The 19,574-nt window shown below is 41.9% G+C and overlaps 2 protein-coding genes across 2 annotated transcripts in view; one reads left to right on the forward strand and one right to left on the reverse strand.

Annotated features, from left to right (window-relative positions):
- Nucleotides 1-385: 385 nt before the first annotated feature.
- On the reverse strand, nt 386-3,138 carry LOC148400414 (solute carrier family 22 member 7-like). Its single transcript, XM_088370345.1, has 9 exons — nt 2,665-3,138; nt 2,491-2,594; nt 2,178-2,332; nt 1,905-2,073; nt 1,569-1,692; nt 1,376-1,485; nt 1,083-1,297; nt 895-1,003; nt 386-763 (listed from the first exon to the last, which is right to left on the reverse strand). The coding sequence occupies exons 1-9, from the start codon at nt 3,043-3,045 to the stop codon at nt 553-555; spliced, it is 1,578 nt and encodes a 525-aa protein (XP_088226471.1). The 5' UTR covers nt 3,046-3,138; the 3' UTR covers nt 386-552.
- A 1,015-nt stretch (nt 3,139-4,153) lies between these two features.
- The window catches only part of LOC148400415 (protein TANC1-like), a 42,077-nt gene continuing 26,656 nt past the window's right edge, over nt 4,154-19,574 (forward strand). The window contains exons 1-7 of the mRNA XM_088370907.1: nt 4,154-4,218; nt 4,356-4,441; nt 5,572-5,775; nt 7,754-7,846; nt 9,929-10,059; nt 16,806-17,103; nt 17,913-18,194. Of these exons, the coding sequence (XP_088227033.1) occupies nt 4,366-4,441; nt 5,572-5,775; nt 7,754-7,846; nt 9,929-10,059; nt 16,806-17,103; nt 17,913-18,194 (1,084 nt within the window). The 5' untranslated portion in view covers nt 4,154-4,218; nt 4,356-4,365. The remainder of the gene's footprint in view (nt 4,219-4,355; nt 4,442-5,571; nt 5,776-7,753; nt 7,847-9,928; nt 10,060-16,805; nt 17,104-17,912; nt 18,195-19,574) is intronic.

Raw genomic sequence — 19,574 nt, forward strand, 5'->3', positions numbered from 1 at the left:
CCGTTCAGTTGTCTTAACATGTCGTCAAACGTTATCTCGAAAGTGCCACTTATTAATGCTGAATAAATATTGAGCTGTTGCAAACATGTGTTCCTGTCTTCAATTAATATTTCGTGACAAATTAAACTTTGAATCCAAAGCTAACTGGATTGTGGATCTACATTTTCAGCTGAAGGATTTTAATAAAACAGTAACAATGTCAGAAAGCTAAAGCTTAGCAAAAATTGCTAGATGCAAACTGTCAGTGCTTGTATGATATAATTTATGATAGATACACATTTTCAGCCACATGTTGAACCGTACAACCAATTTGTTTGAGAATCTTTATTGGATCATAGAGTAAAACAAACAGTACACAACTCAACAATGTGTTACAGTTCTCAAAGACAATTCTTCCCTTATGAGTTTTGTTAGGTGTTTCATAGCATTTGCAAAAACTATGGTGGTGTATTGTTGTTATCCTTGTGGAGTCTGATCTTCTGAAACATCAAGGACACTGTATTGTCATTTACTAAATTCCATCTATGATCATAAGAAATATTTCCAAAACAATTACTTCCTCTGCTCCACATCTTGGATTGTCTCTGCGAGGCTGACGTTATTTGTCTCAGGGAGGAGGAAGGTTAACAACCCAGCACCTGAAGCCATCAGGCCAAACAGGAGTCTGGGTAAACCGACCCACTCTTCGTCAAGAAGAGCCACCAGTGGTGAAAGTGCCACACCGAGACGCCCGATGATAGAACAGCAGCTATAACCAATTTGCCTGTGACAAAACATATCATGAATGAGGAAGCAGTGTGATTTGTTTTGTCTACCAAAGGTAGAAAATTCACAATCACAGGCCTTTTACAAATTGGGGGTATCATAAGTCTCTGTTCATTGTGTTTCACTGACCTCACTACTGTCGGATAGAGTTCTGCTGTGTACAAACACAAAACTGTGAAAGCTGCTTCTGAAAAAAACTTGCCCAGTGTCCCCACTGCTGTCCGACACACTGCCATATCTGAAACAAAGACATCTGAGAAGCATATTTCTCAGCCCACTGAGCGGGTCTCCCAATTTCTTGCACTCTCGTCACTTACCAGACGGGATAAGTATGACGCAAATCAAACACAGTCCAGTCAGAAGAAGTCCACCACTCACAATTAACTTTCGGCCGAGTTTGTTAATTGAAAAAAAACAGACAAGTTTGGCGGGTATTTCAATGGTGCCGTAGATCAACTGCGTGAGGAAAATGTTTACACCAAATCCAGAGACATTCAAAGTGATGCCGTAGTAACTGCAGGCGACTCCAAACCTATGAGTAGGAGAAGAGATTGATCTGCATTGCGAAATTTTTCAATACTGTTGAACCTTGCCAAGTTGAGCCATATACCACACAGGGCCGGTAATTAGAGTCAGTCTTCTCATCGTTGGAGTCCTCATAAGATCCAAAAAGGAATATTTCCCTTTTTCATTTTCAAGCGCAATTCTTTTTAACAAATCCTGTGGCAGATGGGAGAAATAAATTGATTACGAGAAATAACAAAAAAATCTGACTCAACTAATTCACCAATAAGAGTTTGCACCTCGGGTTTTAGGTCATCCATAAATTGCTTTCTGTCATTTACCATTGCACACTTGCTTAGATAAAAATAAGCAGGGTTAACCTTTTTCTGGCTCACCAGCCATCTGGCAGACTCTGGAAGCCACCTGCATACACACACACACACACACACACACACACACACACACACACACACACACACACACACACACACACACACACACGCACACACACACACACACACACACACACACACACACACACACACACACACACACAAAACCATCATAACTAAAGGTCTTAAAAATGTGACAGTTGGTTTCAAACTCTCAGGAATCATTTGATATGTTTTCCTTACCACCAATAAATGATGCCCGGCAAGAGCGGGCTGGTTACCGCCACCGTCAGGTACCTCCAATCATTCACTAAATAGGCGAGCACAGCAAGCAGCGAACATCCCAAACTCCAGTCCATAGTTAATACAATGAACATTAAAGATCGATGCTTGATGTCCGCCCATTCCATACCTATGAGGAGAGATTTAGGACAAGGAAAAGGTCAATTTCAAGGTTGCTGTTGAGTCAAGTTCAGTTGCTTGTTATTTACTCATTGCATGTAAAATAAAACTCACACAAAACCCCACTAGCTATGATGACTCCAGAAGCTCCGAAGCCAGTAAAGAATCTCATGACTGCAAACATGGCAAAATTAGTTGACAGAGCACTTCCGAATCCAAAGATCATGGTTATCACATAGGACACCAACAGCGCAGTTTTCCTGCCAAATCTGCCAGAAAAAAAAATGGAATCACAAGAGAGACTCAAACAATGTCCGTCATGCGAAGCTAGCTTTTAGATTATAAGATTATCTTCATACTGATAGCTGAAAGACCTCAGGCACAAACAAAATCTGAAGTGCAAAAAAGTATAAATAAACATGAGGACCTGTCACTGAGCTGGCCAAAGACTGCTGATCCCAACATGACACCCAAGAAGAAAATAGTGGCTGTAGATCGGTTCATTTTCTTTCTCCCACAAACCAGATCCCACTGAAGAACCAAGTGATTTAAAATCAAGCATATATCCGATGATTTTTAGAGAAATTGAGGACCTACTCACCTCTGTCGCCAGAGTAGACTTCATGAGGGAAGTATCATACACCCATCCATTCTGACAATGTACAGTCGGCAACACCGTCGTGTTGGAGGAATTCAGCAACAGATGATATTGAGGCTCTGCAAACATCTGACAAGAGCTCAGACTCCCGACACCCTCGACCGGAATGCTAACTATAAGCCTTTCCTCACTGGAGAGATTCCTAAAAACATTGCCATCATCTAAAGCACTGACGTTGCAGTGGTGAGGAGGAATAAACGCGATGAAATTATTCAGCATAAATTGTAAAGGCATAGCCAGACGAGGAATCATCAACGATAACATCAGCTTATACTGAAACGGCCCGAAGCCTTTCACTTCTGCTAACACGTCATCAAACTTCATCACAAAAGTTCAACTGGCAATGCGGAGTAACTGATGGTGTAGGGGTGCACTTGCCTGTCTTGTGTGCCGACACTGAGTTTTGATTTCCGCATATGATGGTTTGAATGTGTGTGTTTGTGACCCCCACCCAACACACCCACACACACACACACAATTCCAAGAAATTCTGGATGAGAACCGTTTCTGAATTCCCATCCCTACCAGTACAGACATGTTTGATATGCTGATAATTATACGGGAAACTTTGACTTTTTCATCAGTATGTGTCCTCATATGCCTTTTCAAAAGTGACTTACTGCGGGATGTTTTACCACACAGTAAGCAGAAAAAAGTTTTTCTCCAGTGTTTGCTCTCATGTGTTCAAGCAAACCTGAACAATCGTACAAGCTTTTGTTGCACAGGGAGCAGGTGTATGGTTTCTCTCCTTGAGTATTAGTTAAACCATATTTAGCTTTCGTGAGAATCCTTTGCCACAAACTGAGCACATAAATGGTTTCCCTCGCATGTGTCTCTTTGTGTGTAATTATGTTTACTTTTTGAGAGAATCCTTTGCCACAAACTGAGCAAAAGAACGGTCTGTTTGGACAACAAAAGTCTCTCCAAGTACTAAAGAAGGTAGATTTGCCTTGTTTGGTTTGTCCCGCCCCAACGGATGTGGTGTAATAGATAAAAATACGTAATAGAAAACGGAGAAAACTGAACGAAGTACAAAATAGCCCCCCAAACAGATCATAAATGTATCTCTGCAGAACCTGGAGGGATATATGACATTCTTGGAGACTCCAAATACTACTAATATTATTATTATTATCATTATTACTTTCTCTTATTATGAGATATTTTACATTTTCACCTCCTTACACATTTCAAGTGTCACATTCAAGAACTCCATGCAGTTTCATCTCTTCAGCATTCACAAGCATTTGTTCTGAAATTGCATCCTCTCGTAATGGGAGATTTTAACTATGATGCTTGAAATAGATTAAGTGGCAAAAAGTCACATTGTTTCTTTAAGAGGGCAAATGCTCAAATATTAATACACCAAAATTGGGACATAAAACGAATACGCATGTGCTGGTCGACTCTTCAATGTGAGTCGACAGAGGAGGTACAAGGAGTCTGTCGGTGAAGTGTGGATTTATAAGAAAATGCCGTTGAAGAAGCCATTATCAGGTAACAATGAATGCTTCTTAAAATAAAACAAACATCAGGCTTTTTATGACTGCAACAATATCCTATGAAATCTGCTATTGTGGCACCAAAGTAACACATTACTATAGTGTGTTTTTTTTTTTTCCAACCCTCTACAGACTGAGCAGAATGTTCAAGGCAGTGTTTGGACAAAAAAAACACAAAGAAGAAATAACAGCTGAAACCTGGAGGCAGAAACACCCTGGTAAGCACAAACAAATAAGCACATCTTGCATCGTCAGCTAGTTTTGGGTCATTATCATCTCAGTAAAAGGTGCTTACCTGACTAACAATGACAAAGGGGAAATCATTATAAATAGTGAACCTGCTCACAGTTGTATTAATGGAACTTGCGCTTGCCAAGTTCTCTGGGGTGATTGAAGTGGAGCCTGTTCAGTTAGCCTCATTTCAAGTGTGTCAGAAAACATCATGACCTAGTACAACACAGGAAAGAATCTGCAATGATTCAAGTAGATTCGATGGGCCACTTTATGTTGCATCCACTTTAAAGCAACCTTATTCTTTGTTTTGAAGACCAATTCAAAATCAATTATGAAAATGTAAGAATGTTGCTGCTGAAATAAAGCAAATTTCTTGCATGGGCTGCAGTTGCTGCAGTGCAGATATGATTTCAGAGCTGCTGTAATGATCGACAAACATAAGTAGAGCTCAGTCTAATAGAAACCATTGTCCTCGTTAATATTTAATGCCGTGCCGCCCTGGGTTGCGGAGGAACTGTGTCGGTCTCATTAAAATGATACTGCGTGTTTACTGTACATTTGCACTGCCCTGATCAAAAATGGAGGAGCACCAAACATGACAAAAATCCAAAACACATCTCATTTATTTTATTTCCTTGTCTGTTTTAATATCAAAGAATAACACTACTGAGGTGCTTGCAAAACTACTTCAACATAGTACAATAGGACCTTCAGCTGCAAGTTTGTTCCACAACCAAACTCGTATCTCAATAGTTCTCAAGATGTCCCGAATAAGCTGAAAAGTTTGGAAAAAAATGTGGACATTTTGGGAATGTGGACAATTAGTTTTGAAGATGTCAAGATTGAGCTAAACAGATTGAATCCAGGACAAGAAAAATAGAGAACTTTAGTTGTATTGGTCATTCACAAATGAGAAATTGTGGAAAAAGCGGGAATTTTGGGAACATCAATAATAATTATGTATATAATAATATGGAATGGTTTGAATGAAATGAGAAAGATGAAAGTGAAATGTGGAATAATATTTTTGTGGTGAAGAATAATGTGGACAAATAGCAACAATTCATCTCAATAGATTGACAGTCAATACCTTTCTTTTTCCTGTTTTCTGTAGGTGGTGGGGTGCAACCTCCTAACACTTTGCAGCTGGAGTGCGATGGACATGCCCCACACCGCCATCACTTTGACAGCGGTTACCAAAGAAGCCATGGAAAGTCCAAGCAACTGACGAAGGGGCTGTCCATTTCTTTACCATCCTCCCCTCTACTCCCTCGCCATGACAACTTAATCCCATCCCATTTGTGCAGCAAGTTCCCAGGTGGGTGACTTGACAGTGACAATGACAGCCACCTGAACAGCACCGAAAGCGGAACGCTTACGATAATGAATTCGCCTTGATTAGCAAGCATCTGTGCGTTCAGCTGCGCCATACATATGACAGCAAACACATGCACGCATGCATACAGACGGAGGCCCAGAGGGCACCAAACATGTGACAGATTGTCACTGTAAATGATTGAACATGATGACTTCAGGCAAGGAACTACAATTAGGTGGGTCTAATTTGCAATATCACATGATTTTGTCTGGAAAACATTCAACATAGTGTGAATGAAAAGCTGCTTTAATGTGTCTTTTGACTGTAGTGTCCATTTATGATGCCATCTGGAAAATACGACTTGCAGTTTTTTTTTTTATCATGAGATGTTCACATACATTCTGTCATGCATGCATGGTTTTAAAGTACACAGTAGGTGGCAGTGTCCTATAACAAAGAGAGCCATTGAGGGAAAAGGAGCCTTTTTTGATCATTGCAAAACTGCTTTCCTTGAAGCACCAGAGCACACTCTTGACTGTTTTCCTAGTTTTTTCCCCACAACTACCTTCCATGACTCGTTGACATCTGCATCACTGGGGAAGCACAAGATGTTGTCCATCCATCCGTCCGTCCGTCCGTCCATCCATCCATCCATCCATCCATTTTCTATATCACTTGACCTCACGGGGGTAGCAGGTGTGCTGGAGCCCATCTCGGCAGTCATCAGGCAGTAGGCGGGGGACACCCTGAACTGCTTGACAGCCAATCGCAGGGCACACAGAGATGAACAACCACTCGCACTCACACCTAGGGGCAATTTGGAGTGTTCAATCGGCCAACCAAGCATAGTTTTGGGATGTGGGAGGACGCCGGAGTTCCACGCAGGCACGGGGAGAACATGCAAACTCCACACAGGGAGGGCCGGAGGGTTAGGAACCCGCACCCTCCTAACTGTGAGGCAGACATGCTAACCAGTGTTCCACCGTGCACATGATGTTGTATAATCTGATAACGTCATAAGTAGTATTGGCTGCACACAGTTGTCAACTGAAATGTAAAAAAAAAACACTGCAAAGAAGTTTGATGCCTAGAAATTTTTATCTCACGGATGGAGATAGAAGAACCACTGATATAGATAGATAGATAGATAGATAGATAGATAGATAGATAGATAGATAGATAGATAGATAGATAGATAGATAGATAGATAGATAGATAGATAGATAGATAGATAGATAGATAGATAGATAGATAGATAGATAGATAGATAGATAGATAGATAGATAGATAGATAGATAGATAGCACTAAACTGGAATGTATGTTGTCTGTCTACTGTGCGATTCAAACACTAACCAACCCTCAGTGTGAAAATTAATTGAATCTCACTGTTTCATTATGGACAATCCACAGTCAGTCCTAAAGAATCTGTGCGTCAGAGGAGCCTTAGATGTTGTTGCATCGCATAAATTGAGACACACCCACACATCAATAGTGCACTGGCCCTGCACGCATGCATGCACGCAAGCACACACACGCATGCACGCACACACACACACACACACACACACACACACACACACACACACACACACACGCACACACACACACACACACACACACACACACACACACGTACAATATAGATGTCACAGACAAATGCCAATGTTGGAGTGAGCCTTAAAATGTTTACATGGCACGTCCATCATATGTATATTTTAATTCATATGCCTGGGACATAATTTAAATTCACCACAGATCTTATCTAGAGGGCCTTAATCTCTCTCTCTCTCTCTCTCTCTCTCTCTCTCTCTCTCTCTCTCTCTCTCTCTCTCTCTCTCTCTCTCTCTCTCTCTCTCTCTCTCTCTCCCCCCTCCCTCCCTGGCTGCACTCTAAAAAAACCCTCCCTCCCATCTCGCCTTCACTCCTCTCCCACCCCTCCCCATCCCCTTCTCCTTCTCCCCCCCACTGTGGCCGAAGGACGGGTGAGGAAGCCGGACTATGTGGACGGCTCGCGTGACTCAAGAGGAGCTCTCGTCTTTGCTTCGTGCTGTGGCGAGACAGAACATAGAGGTGAGAGTGCGGCCGTGATTGTGTTCTGCATTGTGGCTGTTTTGTACTCAATGACGAGAGAAGCAACACGGCTGAGGAGAATGAATGGGATAAAGGTGATGAATGTGAGTCGAGTGTATGTGTCTTTTAGAAACATCTGTAAGCGTCCAGATGAAGTTCTTGCTTTCAGGTGAATGAGACAAATGATGTCACTATAATCACAGTATGTTAAGTCGATTACACGCCCAGAAGTTCAATGACATTTTTTTACAGAAAGTATCAATAATGCAGACGGGTCTTCTTATGGGTGTGAGGCGGGAGCTATTTTATATGAAGATTTTTTTTCTAAGGCATTTGCAATCCCCGTTGCCAGGCACCTTTCAGCTTCCCGTCTCCAATGGCAACTGCTAGATGGTTTGATGAATAGCACTGGACATTCACGTTGTCCTCGTGTTACTCCGGATTGAGTCTTCGTGCTCTGCTGACTAAATTCAAAGTTTTCTCGTCATCCCCCCCACCCCTTTTGCCGTTCTCTCCCAAGCTGTGAAGTGAGAAGTGCATAGAGAAAGGCTCTAATTGGGGAACCTTGTGAAACAAAATGCCCAGGCCTGCTTATTAAAACTGACCTTCATCCTCTCAAGGCTAGTGCTGAGTTGAATGAGCGAGTGTACCTCAAAACTAGACAGAGCGAAACGGCGAGAACGAATGAGTACAAAACAAATGTGGTGTGTGCGAGGCGGCGTGAGCTGTTCTTGTTATCTGAGATGTTCTGTCATCCTGTTTATGAGCCTACTCAATATGCATGTTACTCAGCCCCGAACATGAGGTGCAAGAACATGAGAAGTGAAATGCTCAGCTGGTTCAAGACAGTGACAGGTTACAATTTTGAATAATGTTTTTATTCTACGGAGATGTGAGCACCTGTTTTGCTGTCGATAGGTCGGAGGTCGAAGCATTAGGAAGCCTGAACTAGTGATAAATGAATGTAGCATATGTGTGTGTCAGGCACTCCCCCAGGAAGCAAAAGCCAAAGCTCCGCATCTCTCTACTCACCAAGCTCATTAAAATTCACAAGCTGTCTTTTAACCACGAGCACCTGGCAATCGCTCTACCTCACACAACCTTGTGACGCTACCTATGGAAAGCCCTTTCAGCATTTATCCTGCATCCTTGATTTATTAGTGCACTAATTGAATGACGAGCGTGCACGAGCAGCTGTCTTTAGTAACATTTTTAGCACTTCTGCGTGACATATCTACACACATGAAGTTTGCCAAAGTTGTCCTACGAGTGAGGACAAAGAGCCTACTAGTCCATGTATAGCCAGGCAAGCATTGAAGACCATTGTGTCTTACTAGTAATTTATTTCGCTACTAGTGCCACTTTTGGCCTACTAGTACATATTAAAGATATTGACAAAAAAATGCTCCTTGGGCATCGGTGTCAAACCTAAGGCCCAGGGCCAGAAATGGCCCGCAAAGATAAAGTGTGCATCAACTTCATGTGTCAATACAAAAATTACAAATTGTCCACTATAAAACAATAAAGATATTGCTGGCAATTTTTATTATCATTCATCATTTAAAAATATTTGAACCGCTTTTACTCGTCTCTGATTTCAAAACTAGTTATTCATCAATTTGTTGTCTAGCGTGTACTGTATATACGCAATATAAGGCGTTGACAGTCATAATGGCACTCCAAAGGAAATTATGACTACGATACAGCCCGCAACAAAAATGAGTTTGACACTCCTTTGCTCTATCCCCGCTTACTAGTATCTACTTGTCCTGACTCGTCGGACAATTTTGGCATGCTACTGGTTAACATCTTGAACTTTAATAACATGCATTTCCTCCTAGCCATTCTGCTCCTGCAAGAGCTTTCTAGTTTATGGACCTTAAGGTTGATATCAAAGATACGGAATGAATGCTCAAACGTTACGTTGCCGTCAGTGCATTTCTAAACAGGGGAGTCGTGTGTGCCGACCTGTGGGTGCAATGCACACAATTCACGCAGGGTGCTAGTAATGCTGCCACACAGGAAGCATCACTGAGAGGCATTCATACCATATCTTTATCGGCCTGCTCATATGTGTTTCAGACCTCCACGTGGAGCCCCAGTGGGGCTCCTCCTTTTCTTCCCACGAACTGATGACCAGACTATGCTTCTTATTGGGAGAAGCAACATCCGGCATAGCTAGTTCTCCTATGGAGGACAGGAAAGAAAAGAAGGTAAGAAAGCATCTTGATTTACTCTCCTTTAGTTAGCCTGTAAAAATGCTTAGTTTTCTTCATATTTTCATTTCTGGATGATTTCTTTTATAAAGAGCCAATTCAATATGTGCCAACCAAGTACCAAACACATACTGATGATCATCTTTGAATTCAATCATCCAATTAGAAGAGAGCTATATATACCGACACTATGATTTATGCTGCAATCCTTGGGAAACTCATTTGAGCATTAATTTGATCTCCATCTTAAGGTCCATGTCTTGTATTTTCTTTGTTCTCTCATTAGTTAGACATTTCATTTCACAAGTGCACTGGTGTCAAACAAAAGGCTTGGGGCCAGATGTGACCTGCCAACTTTATTTTATGTGGCCTGCTTATGCAGTGTAATAAATAATGGCTATGAGACTTGAAAAAAAATGTAGTTGTCCTAATAGTATGCCAATGTTGTCAAAAAAAAAGTGCAATCATGTCACGCAATAGTGGGAAAAAGATACTATTAAGACACAGCCTTACTAGTACACCCTAATTGCATTATTAATGGACTGAATTGTCTTAGTAGTGAGGACAAAGAGCATACTCATATGTAGACATTAATAAAGAATTAGTAAAGAATATTGTTTGAACATTTGTTTGATATCTTTGCTATCCACTTGAAGTTCCACACACTAGTACACGCTCTCTTCACTAGTAGAACACCTTTGGCATATTAGCAGGACTACTACTACTAATGATGCAAAACTCTGCACTAGTTGACTACTGTGATTTAGTGCATTTTTGTTTTATTTGTGAGGACAAAGAGCGTGTTAATACCCAAAGGTGAATATCAAGGATATGGAATAAATGCTCAAAAGGGTTTCAATAGCATAGCTCATGTGACTGTTGTTTGTGTCCCACTCCGTGTCCGAGAATTATTGAATGTGCTTGTGGCGCCATCTCTGTGACTTGGCCCATTTAGCCAGCCTCATTCCACCACCTGAGCTCCAGATCCAGTCAATTTCACCCAGATAGCAGGGATCATATGAAGAATGTGGCTTGTCCTGCGCTGGCTAAGATAGATTAGGCTCCGGTATAATAGGAACATCAGCGAGCCGCTTCATTTCTCTTCACTCCCTGCATTGCATAAATGTTGCATCAGTGATAGAAGACCCCAAGTGCGTTTTGATCAAACCAGCAAGATAAAAATATTATGAGCAAGCCTATTTTTCCCGTGAGCACGATTTACTAACAAAACTATCTCAGTGTGTTTTTTGGTGTGTAATGATGCAAGGAACACATAAAGGCACGTTGTAAAACTGACCATTTAGTAGAACCAACACCTGCAGCCTATGTTATTCTATTTATTTTTAGACTACTCTACTGCTATTTCATGCTTCTCGAAATATGTTATATTCTTCACTTGTCGACTGATTAAACCCCGAACTACAAAAAAAGCCATGATGAATGTTTTTAGCCTTGGTCCTAATGTTTCAGGTTTTTATTGTTTTACATTAATTTGATACTTTTTGTTATTCTCCCCAGGGAAATGATTCAAAATGGAATAAAAACCAAAACAAAAAAAACAAAGCCTAGTCTAGTCTAGTCTAGTCTAGTCTAGTCTAGTTCAGTGTTTCCCAACCAGTGTGCCGCGTCACACTGGTGTGCCGTGAGAGATGTTCAGCTGTGCCGTGGGAAATTGTCCAACATTAAATACCGAGCGGATTGTAAACAGGATCGCCAAACCACAGGTCAGTTAGTGCAAGGCCTGGTCAGCCACTAGGGTCCATAAAACCATATGTATTCCATGCAATGTGAGCGAGGGTTCCATAGTGTAGTGGTTAGTGCTCTGGAATCTCACCACAGCAACCTGGGTTCAAATCCAAGTGAAACTTAAAATATTTTATCATTGAAACATTTGCAACACAGTTGCTCGTGTGGTGCCCCATATAACCATTTTAACTATTTTCTTGTGAGCTGATCTATAAAACCATATATATTCCATGCAGTGTAAGCGAGGTTTCCATAGTGTAGTGGTTAGTCCTCTGTACTCTCACCCCGGTGAGCTGGGTTCAAATCCCAGTGAGATCAAAGTTATTTTATCATAGAAAAATTTGCAAAACAGTTGCTTGTGTGCTGCCCCATGTAACCATTATAACTACTTGCTGGTGAGCTGCTCCATAAAACCATATATATTCCATGCAACTTTAGCGAGGGTTCCATAGTGTAGTGGTTAGTATTCTGAACTCTCACCCCAGTGACCGGGGTTCAAATCCCATTGAGACCTCAAATATTTTATCGTAGGGAAAAAGTTTAAGTGAAAGTGAAAAGTGCCACACCCGCCCTCATCCCCACCTCTTGATTGGCTGTTTGATCTGTGACGTCACTTGGACACTCCATTAGGTACACTGCCATTTTCAAGTGTACCTAATAAAAGGCCACTTTATTTGGGAAATACCATGGTCCAAAGTCACAGGCGTCAAGCTCTAGTTCTCAGGGCCGCATTCCAACATGTTTTCCAAGATTCCCTCGTTAAGTGCACCTGTGTGATAAGTTTTAGCTCCTTTCACGTTCTGCAGGAGCTAAAACTTTTCACGCAGGTGCACTTAACGAGGGAATCACATGGACACTCCATTAGGTACACCGCCATTTTCAAGTGTACCTAATAACAGGCCACTTTATTAGGGAAATATCATGGTCAAAGGTCACAGGTGTCAAGCTTTAGTCCTCTGGGCCGCGTTCCAACATGTTTTCCAAGAGTCCCTCGTTAAGTGCACCTGCGTGAAAAGTTTTTGGTTATTTTCACGTTCTGCAGGAGCTAAAACTTTTCACGCAGGTGCACTTAACGAGGGAATCACATGGACTCTCCATTAGGTACACACTTTATTAGGGAAATATTATAGTCAAAGGTCACAGGTGTCAAGCTCTAGTCCTCAGGGCCGCATTCCAACATGTTTTCCAAGATTTCTTCGTTAATGCGGCCCCAAGGACTAGAGCTTGACACCTGTGACCTTTGACCATGATATTTCCCTAATAAAGTGGCCTGTTATTGGTACACTTGAAAATGGCGGTGTACCTAATGAAGTGTCCAAGTGACGTCACAGATCAAACAGTGAATTAGGAGGTGGGGGTGAGGGCGGGTGTGGCACTTTTCACTTTCACTTAGCTTTTTCCCTATGATAAAATGTTTTAGGTCCCAATGGGATTTGAACCCGGGTCGCTGGAGGGAGAGTCCAGAGCACTAACCAATACACTATGGAACCCTCGCTTACAGTGCATGGAATATATATGGTTTTATGGAGCAGCTCACAAGCAAATATTTACAATGGTTAAATGGGCTAGCACACGAGGAACTGTGTTGCAAATATTTCTTTGATAAAAGACTTTAGGTTTCATTGGGATTTGAACCCGGGTCGCTGGGGTGAGAGTCCAGAGCACTGTCCACTACACTATGGAAACCTCGCTTACGCTATCTGGAATATGTATGGTTTTATGGATCAGCTCACAAGCAAATAGTTATAATGGTTATATGGGGCAGCAGACGAGCAACTGTGTTGCAAATATTTCTTTGATAAAATGTTTTAGTTCTCACTGGGATTTGAACCCAGGTCGCCGGGGTGAGAGTCCAGCACGCTAACTACTACACTATAGAACCCCTACATATGGTTTTATGGAGCAGCTCACAAGCACGAACCACTACACTGGAACCCTTCCTCAGATTGTATGGAATATATATGGTTTTATGGACCCTAGCTCTAACTCTAAGCCTAAACCTAACCTTAACCCTAGCTCTAACCCTAACCGTAACCCTACCTCTACCCTTAACACTAATCCTAGCTCTAACCCTAACCCTAACCCTAGCTCTAAACCTAACCCTAGCTCTAACCCTAACCCGAGCTCTAACACTAACCCTGGCTCTAACCCTAACACTAACCCTAGCTCTAACCCTAACCCTAGCTCTAATCCTAACCCTAGCTCTAACTCTAACCCAAGCTCTAACACTAACCCTAACCCTAGCTCTAACCCTAGCTCTAAACCTAACCCTAACCCTAGCTCTAACCCTAACCCTGGCTCTAATCCTAACCCTAGCTCTAATCCTAACCCTAACCCTAGCTCTAACCCTAACCCTAGCTGTAACTCTAACCCTAACCCTAGCTCTAACCCTAACCCTAGCTGTAACCCTAACCATAACCTTAGCTCTAACCCTAACCCTAACCTTAGCCCTAACCCTAACCCTATGTCTAACCCTAACCCTCGCTATAACCCTAACACGAACCCTAACCTTAGCTCTAACCCTAACCCTAGCTCTAAACCTAACACCAACTCTAGCCCTAACCCTAGTTCTAACCCTAACCCTAGCTCTAACCTTAACACTAATCCTAGCCCTAACCCTAACCCTAACCCTAGCTCTAAACCTAACCCTAGCTCTAACCCTAACCCTAACCCTAGCTGTAACTCTAACCCTAACCCTAGCTCTAACCCTAACCCTAAACCTAACTCTAGCTCTAACCCTAACCTTAGCTCTAACCCTAACCCTCGCTCTAACCCTAACACTAACCCTAACCTTAGCTCTAACCCTAACCCTAGCTCTAAACCTAACACTAACCCTAGCCCTAGCTCTAACCATAACCCTAACCCTAGCTCTCACCCTAGCTTTAACCCTAACCCTAAATCTAACCCTAACCTTAGCTCTGACCCTAACCCTAGGTCTAATTTTCTATGATAAAACATTTTTAGTCCCGATGGGATTTGAACTCAGGTCGCTGGGGTGAGAGTCCAGAGCACTAACCACTACACTATGGAAGCCTCGCTTGCGTTGCATGGAATATATATGGTTTTATGGATCAGCTCACAAGCAAATAGTTACAATGGTTAAATGGGGTAGCAGACAAGCAACTGTTTTGCAAATTTTCTATGATAAAAGATTTGCAGTCCCAATGGGATTTGAACCCACGTCGCTGGGGTGACAGTCTAGAGCACTAACCACTACACTATGGAAGCCTCGCTTGCGTTGCATGGAATATATATGGTTTTATGGATCAGCTCACAAGCAAATAGTTACAATGGTTAAATGGGGTAGCACACGAGGAACTGTGTTGCAAATATTTCTTTGATAAAAGACTTTAGGTTTCATTGGGATTTGAACCCGGGTCGCTGGGGTGAGAGTCCAGAGCACTGTCCACTACACTATCGAAACCTCGCTTAAGCTATCTGGAATATGTATGGTTTTATGGATCAGCTCACAAGCAAATAGTTATAATGGTTATATGGGGCATCACACGAGCAACTGTGTTGGAAATTTATCTATGATAAAATAATTTAGGTCTCACTGGGATTTGAACCCGGGTCGCTGGGGAGAGAGTCCAGCGCGCTAACTACTACACCATAGAGCCCTCGCTCACACCACATATGGTTTTATGGAGCAGCTCACAAGCAAATAGTTAAAATGGTTATATGGGGCAGATTCCTTTGAACGAATCTTTTGAATGAACTGATTCTAAAGATTCAGTTCACTTAAAAGAACTGGAATGCACATCACTAGTTGCTGTGTGCTTTTACTAACAGTGACACTGACGTAAAATACACAGTCAAGTTGAGACACCTCGACTGTGATCGCCACTCAGCCGCTGTCAGAACAGCAGAGCGTCTTTAAAAGTGACTTTGTTCTTAATGTTGCAATATTTTATAGAGCTAGTCAAAAACAGTAAACAAAGCCATATTGATTCTTTTGGATTTTGATCACAATCACTTTCAATAGTTTATTCCTTACACTGTCTAAAACCTTTTTTCAAAAACTGCCACTTTCATTTACAAAAGAAATACAATTTAAAGAATATTTAGTATTTATTTTTATTCAATTATTCGACTCTCCATACATATATAGGAATAGAACTTTACATCTTTTGTTGTAATATAACTGATTTTAATATAGAAGCTGGTGTAACATTTAACAGATTTTTGTTGGTGGTGTGCCTCGAGATTTTTTCTAATGAAAAGGTGTGCCGGGAATGAAAAAAGGTTGGGAAACACTGGTCTAGTTAATACTATTCTACTGTTGATAGTCTACTGTTGATTCTTCATCTTTAGTTCCTCATTTTTTAACTTTGTACAGAATACAGTAGGTCTGTAATGCTATCACTATCATCCACATGAAGTCTTCATTGGATTTTCTGTGCCTAAATGTATCCTTTCATCTGTGAAAAATATCCATCTCCGTGAGGATATTTTCCATCTTGAACAGCAGTGTGTGTCGAGTGAGTGTTTCTGCAAGTGGTGAATGTCAACAGTGCAGGATTCATTTGAGAATCTAACCAGCTGTCCTTCTGAAATGATAGGGAAAATGACAGTCGCAGTGAAAACGTTTGAGTTTGTGTCAGTAGGGCTACTAGCAGCACACAGTTGGCCACTAGTGCATAGTTTTGCCTTACGAGTGACATGTAGCTGCCTACTTGTATGCAAAAGTTGTCCTACAGGTGACGATAAATCCTTTACTACTACATGGACCTTAAATTGGATATCAAATAAATGCTAAAATAAAATTTGTAGTAACAATTTCACTCTAGTAAGCCAAAAGTTGCATGCGTAGTGACTCGCGAGAAGGTCATTTTACTGTTAAACATTCCATCAATGCGCTGAAGTCATACTAGTGAGGTCAAAAAAATTTTCATGCTGGTTTCCATAGAATGAGGCGAAAGGCAAACAGTGCCACAGAGAAAATCGATTGTGAGTTGCCCTGACTGACTTACATGAGTGTCTCTTTTCTTTTTCAGGGCCCTACTCCCGCTCAGGGAGGGAGCCCCAGCTCCACATTGACTTGCAGCACTGCCTCTCTTTGTTCTGAGAGCCCCTCTTCCACCTTAAGTGGCAGTAATGTGTGCCATCCTTTGCCCTTGCCCTCGCCGTCACCACACGGTGGTGGCTCCTGCCTCAGCACTAGTGGGGCGCTCTCCAGCCCCGTTCGCAGCCCCACCCAATGCTCTCCCGCTGTACTGGTTGCTGGCAGCAGCCTCGGCCCACCTTCTCAAAGCCCCTCCTCCACCCTGGAGAGCAAGGACAGTGGAATTATAGGTGAGATTTTCTCAATTTTAATGTTGACAAGATATGTACGTGAACCCCCACTATGTCACGATTTTTAAGCAATTGCTATCTTGAAAAGGAATTTGAGTTTAGAATTGGTGTCACATCTTTGCCTCTATCTATCTATGTCGTTTCACATGATATTAAGTTACAAGACTAAAATAAAATAAATTTTTTGGTTGGACATTTTGGTGTTTTGTGTTGAACTTTTGTTTTATGTGTTAGTTTTACAGTAAACTCCCACTGGAAGTTCACATGTTTTAATGAGTTTAAATTCTTAAATGATCAAATAAAGTGGGTCTGAAACATCTGGTGTGATAAACAGAGTTTTACTATACTTAGTGATTATCAGCCTAGTTGCCTTTTAGCAGGTCTTTAGGTGATGCAGACAAGAACCGCCACTTAGCTGCAAGTCCTTGTGAAATTTGTACTCCTATCCCGCAGTTTCTGTGTGTTGCCTGTGCCACTTCAGCCTCAAGGCTTCAACTCCCTGCTGTCAAAACTGGGACACTGCTGTCTTTCTTGCTTATGGGTCTGATGCTCCTAAAATAGGACACTTTTTTTCTCCAAATAGACTCTGTATTTATAGTTAAATACTAAAGGGCAAAGGCTGCATCATGAATGACAAAAAACTTTGATTGATGATATTTTAATAGAAAAAGATTGTTTATTTCGCTCAGTGTGCTGATGGTGCAGTCTGTCCAACTGTGGTTGCCATGAATAGTTGGATGAATGCTGAAAAGTTGCAGTTATTCTCATTCTTTTTGTTCATATGCCAAACTTCCTCTTGTGGTTTTCAGCGACCATCACGAGTTCGTCTGAGAATGAGGAACGAAGCGTCTCGAGTTCGGATCTGACTACGGACGAAGCCCCAGGGGGCATTGTCATCGTCATGGGCCACACGGGCGAAGACAATCATCTTGGGCCCCAACGGAGTAATCCCACCATCCAATCTGAGGAGTCATCAGTGAGAGCCGATATCAAGGAGCCCAGAACACCCCCGCCACCCAAGAGACCCCTCCCACAGCACCACATACACAGCACTTCCTCCTCGGTCATGCCCCGTCCAAATTCTGTAGCAGGTACATCATTTGCATTGTTCTATTAGTCATGGTCATCACAGAAAAGCTCATTTAATTAGGAAATGGGCTTACTGGTTTCCTGCGCACGAAGATGATGGTCGTTTTCAGGGAAATCGTGAAATCTTTAATCTGTGTGTCCACCACATTTGCACAGCTTCCTGCAGAAACATGCACCTCTTGGTCTTTGAAAATGTATGTGGAATCTGAAACAGTGAAAGAGTACAACAGCCTAAGAAAGATTATACATATTAAGCAAAAGAAAAACAAGTCAGACAAAAGTATGAGGATGCTCAGGCGGGTAGGTTTGCACCTGCAAAAGTGTGTTCAAGCAAATAAAAATGCACTCTCTCTTTTCATCATCCACCTACAGGCTATCTTCTACATGTTCAAAGGATTTGTACGTATATAGAATATAGCCTCAGCTCAATAAAGGTTGGAAAACACATATAGAATATGAAATTGGGATCACCATGGCAATGAGGAGTGAGAACTATAGCTGTGAGCCCTGGAAACATGAGCAGATAGCTGGTTAAGATAGCACGGTCCAACTTTTCATTTAATGATACAGGGAGTGAGGACTCTTTGCGCCATATGTCGGCGAGACTACCAGAGAGTGGAGCACTTGAAATGCTTCGTGAGGCTGTCATAAAACTAAATCTCCTACCTTTCCTGTCGTAATCAGTGTTGGTGCACAAGGCTCTTCTTCTTCTTCTCATTCTCTTAGATGTCTGTTCATTTGCGCTTCATGGTGCGGGTATAAAAAAGATTCCCCAAGGAGTGGATTCACAGTAAAGCCTGCCAGTTTCTTCTGTCAGCTGGCGCTTTCATTTAGACAGTCGAGATGAAATTGAGAATAAAGACAAAGTGGGCTGCACAGTGCTGGCCGGGCCTGCTAATATTTGCTCCACATGAAAGTTGAGAACATAGTGTATCATTCTAAATTTAAAACAAAGCTGTAATTGTCCCCTTGTGAAAAATGCTGGAATAAGTTGCAATACAGGAATGAGGCTAAACGCATGTATACGGTACAGCATGTAAAACAGCAGCAGCGCATTGGGGAAGACATTGTTGAAGGTGAGAGCGGTTTGCTAAAGTCAAAGGTCATGAGCAGTGGTCTTGTTTTAACAGACTTTTTTCCCCATAGTGATCTTGTCATTATAAACCAAGAAGCGACAGGGTGGACATGCTTGGAAATCTGGTTGAGCATTTACGTATGTGCTATCGTTGAGATCCACCTTAAGATCCATGTACTTGTCCTCACTGCTAAGCGCACTAGTAGAACAACGAGGGCATACTTGTGAAGACTTTTGACCTACTCGTGCTCAATTTAGCCTTGGTTAAACTGGATGTTTTTGATTCTGAATAAATTGAGTAAACGCT

Source organism: Syngnathus floridae, chromosome 3 (assembly GCF_059516105.1).
Source record: "Syngnathus floridae isolate MCC-2025c chromosome 3, RoL_Sflo_1.0, whole genome shotgun sequence".
NCBI classification, from domain to species: Eukaryota; Metazoa; Chordata; class Actinopteri; order Syngnathiformes; family Syngnathidae; genus Syngnathus; species Syngnathus floridae.

What these genes read in the sequence shown, in the direction of transcription:
- LOC148400414 (XM_088370345.1), bottom strand. Translation starts at nt 3,045, where the DNA reads ATGAAGTTTGATGACGTGTTAGCAGAAGTGAAAGGCTTCGGGCCGTTT. An exon ending in CCGGGCATCATTTATTGGTG is followed by an intron (nt 1,693 to 1,904) that starts GTAAGGAAAACA and finishes GTGTGTATGCAG; the next exon opens with GTGGCTTCCAGAGTCTGCCA. An exon ending in CTCTATCCGACAGTAGTGAG is followed by an intron (nt 764 to 894) that starts GTCAGTGAAACA and finishes GTTTTGTCACAG; the next exon opens with GCAAATTGGTTATAGCTGCT.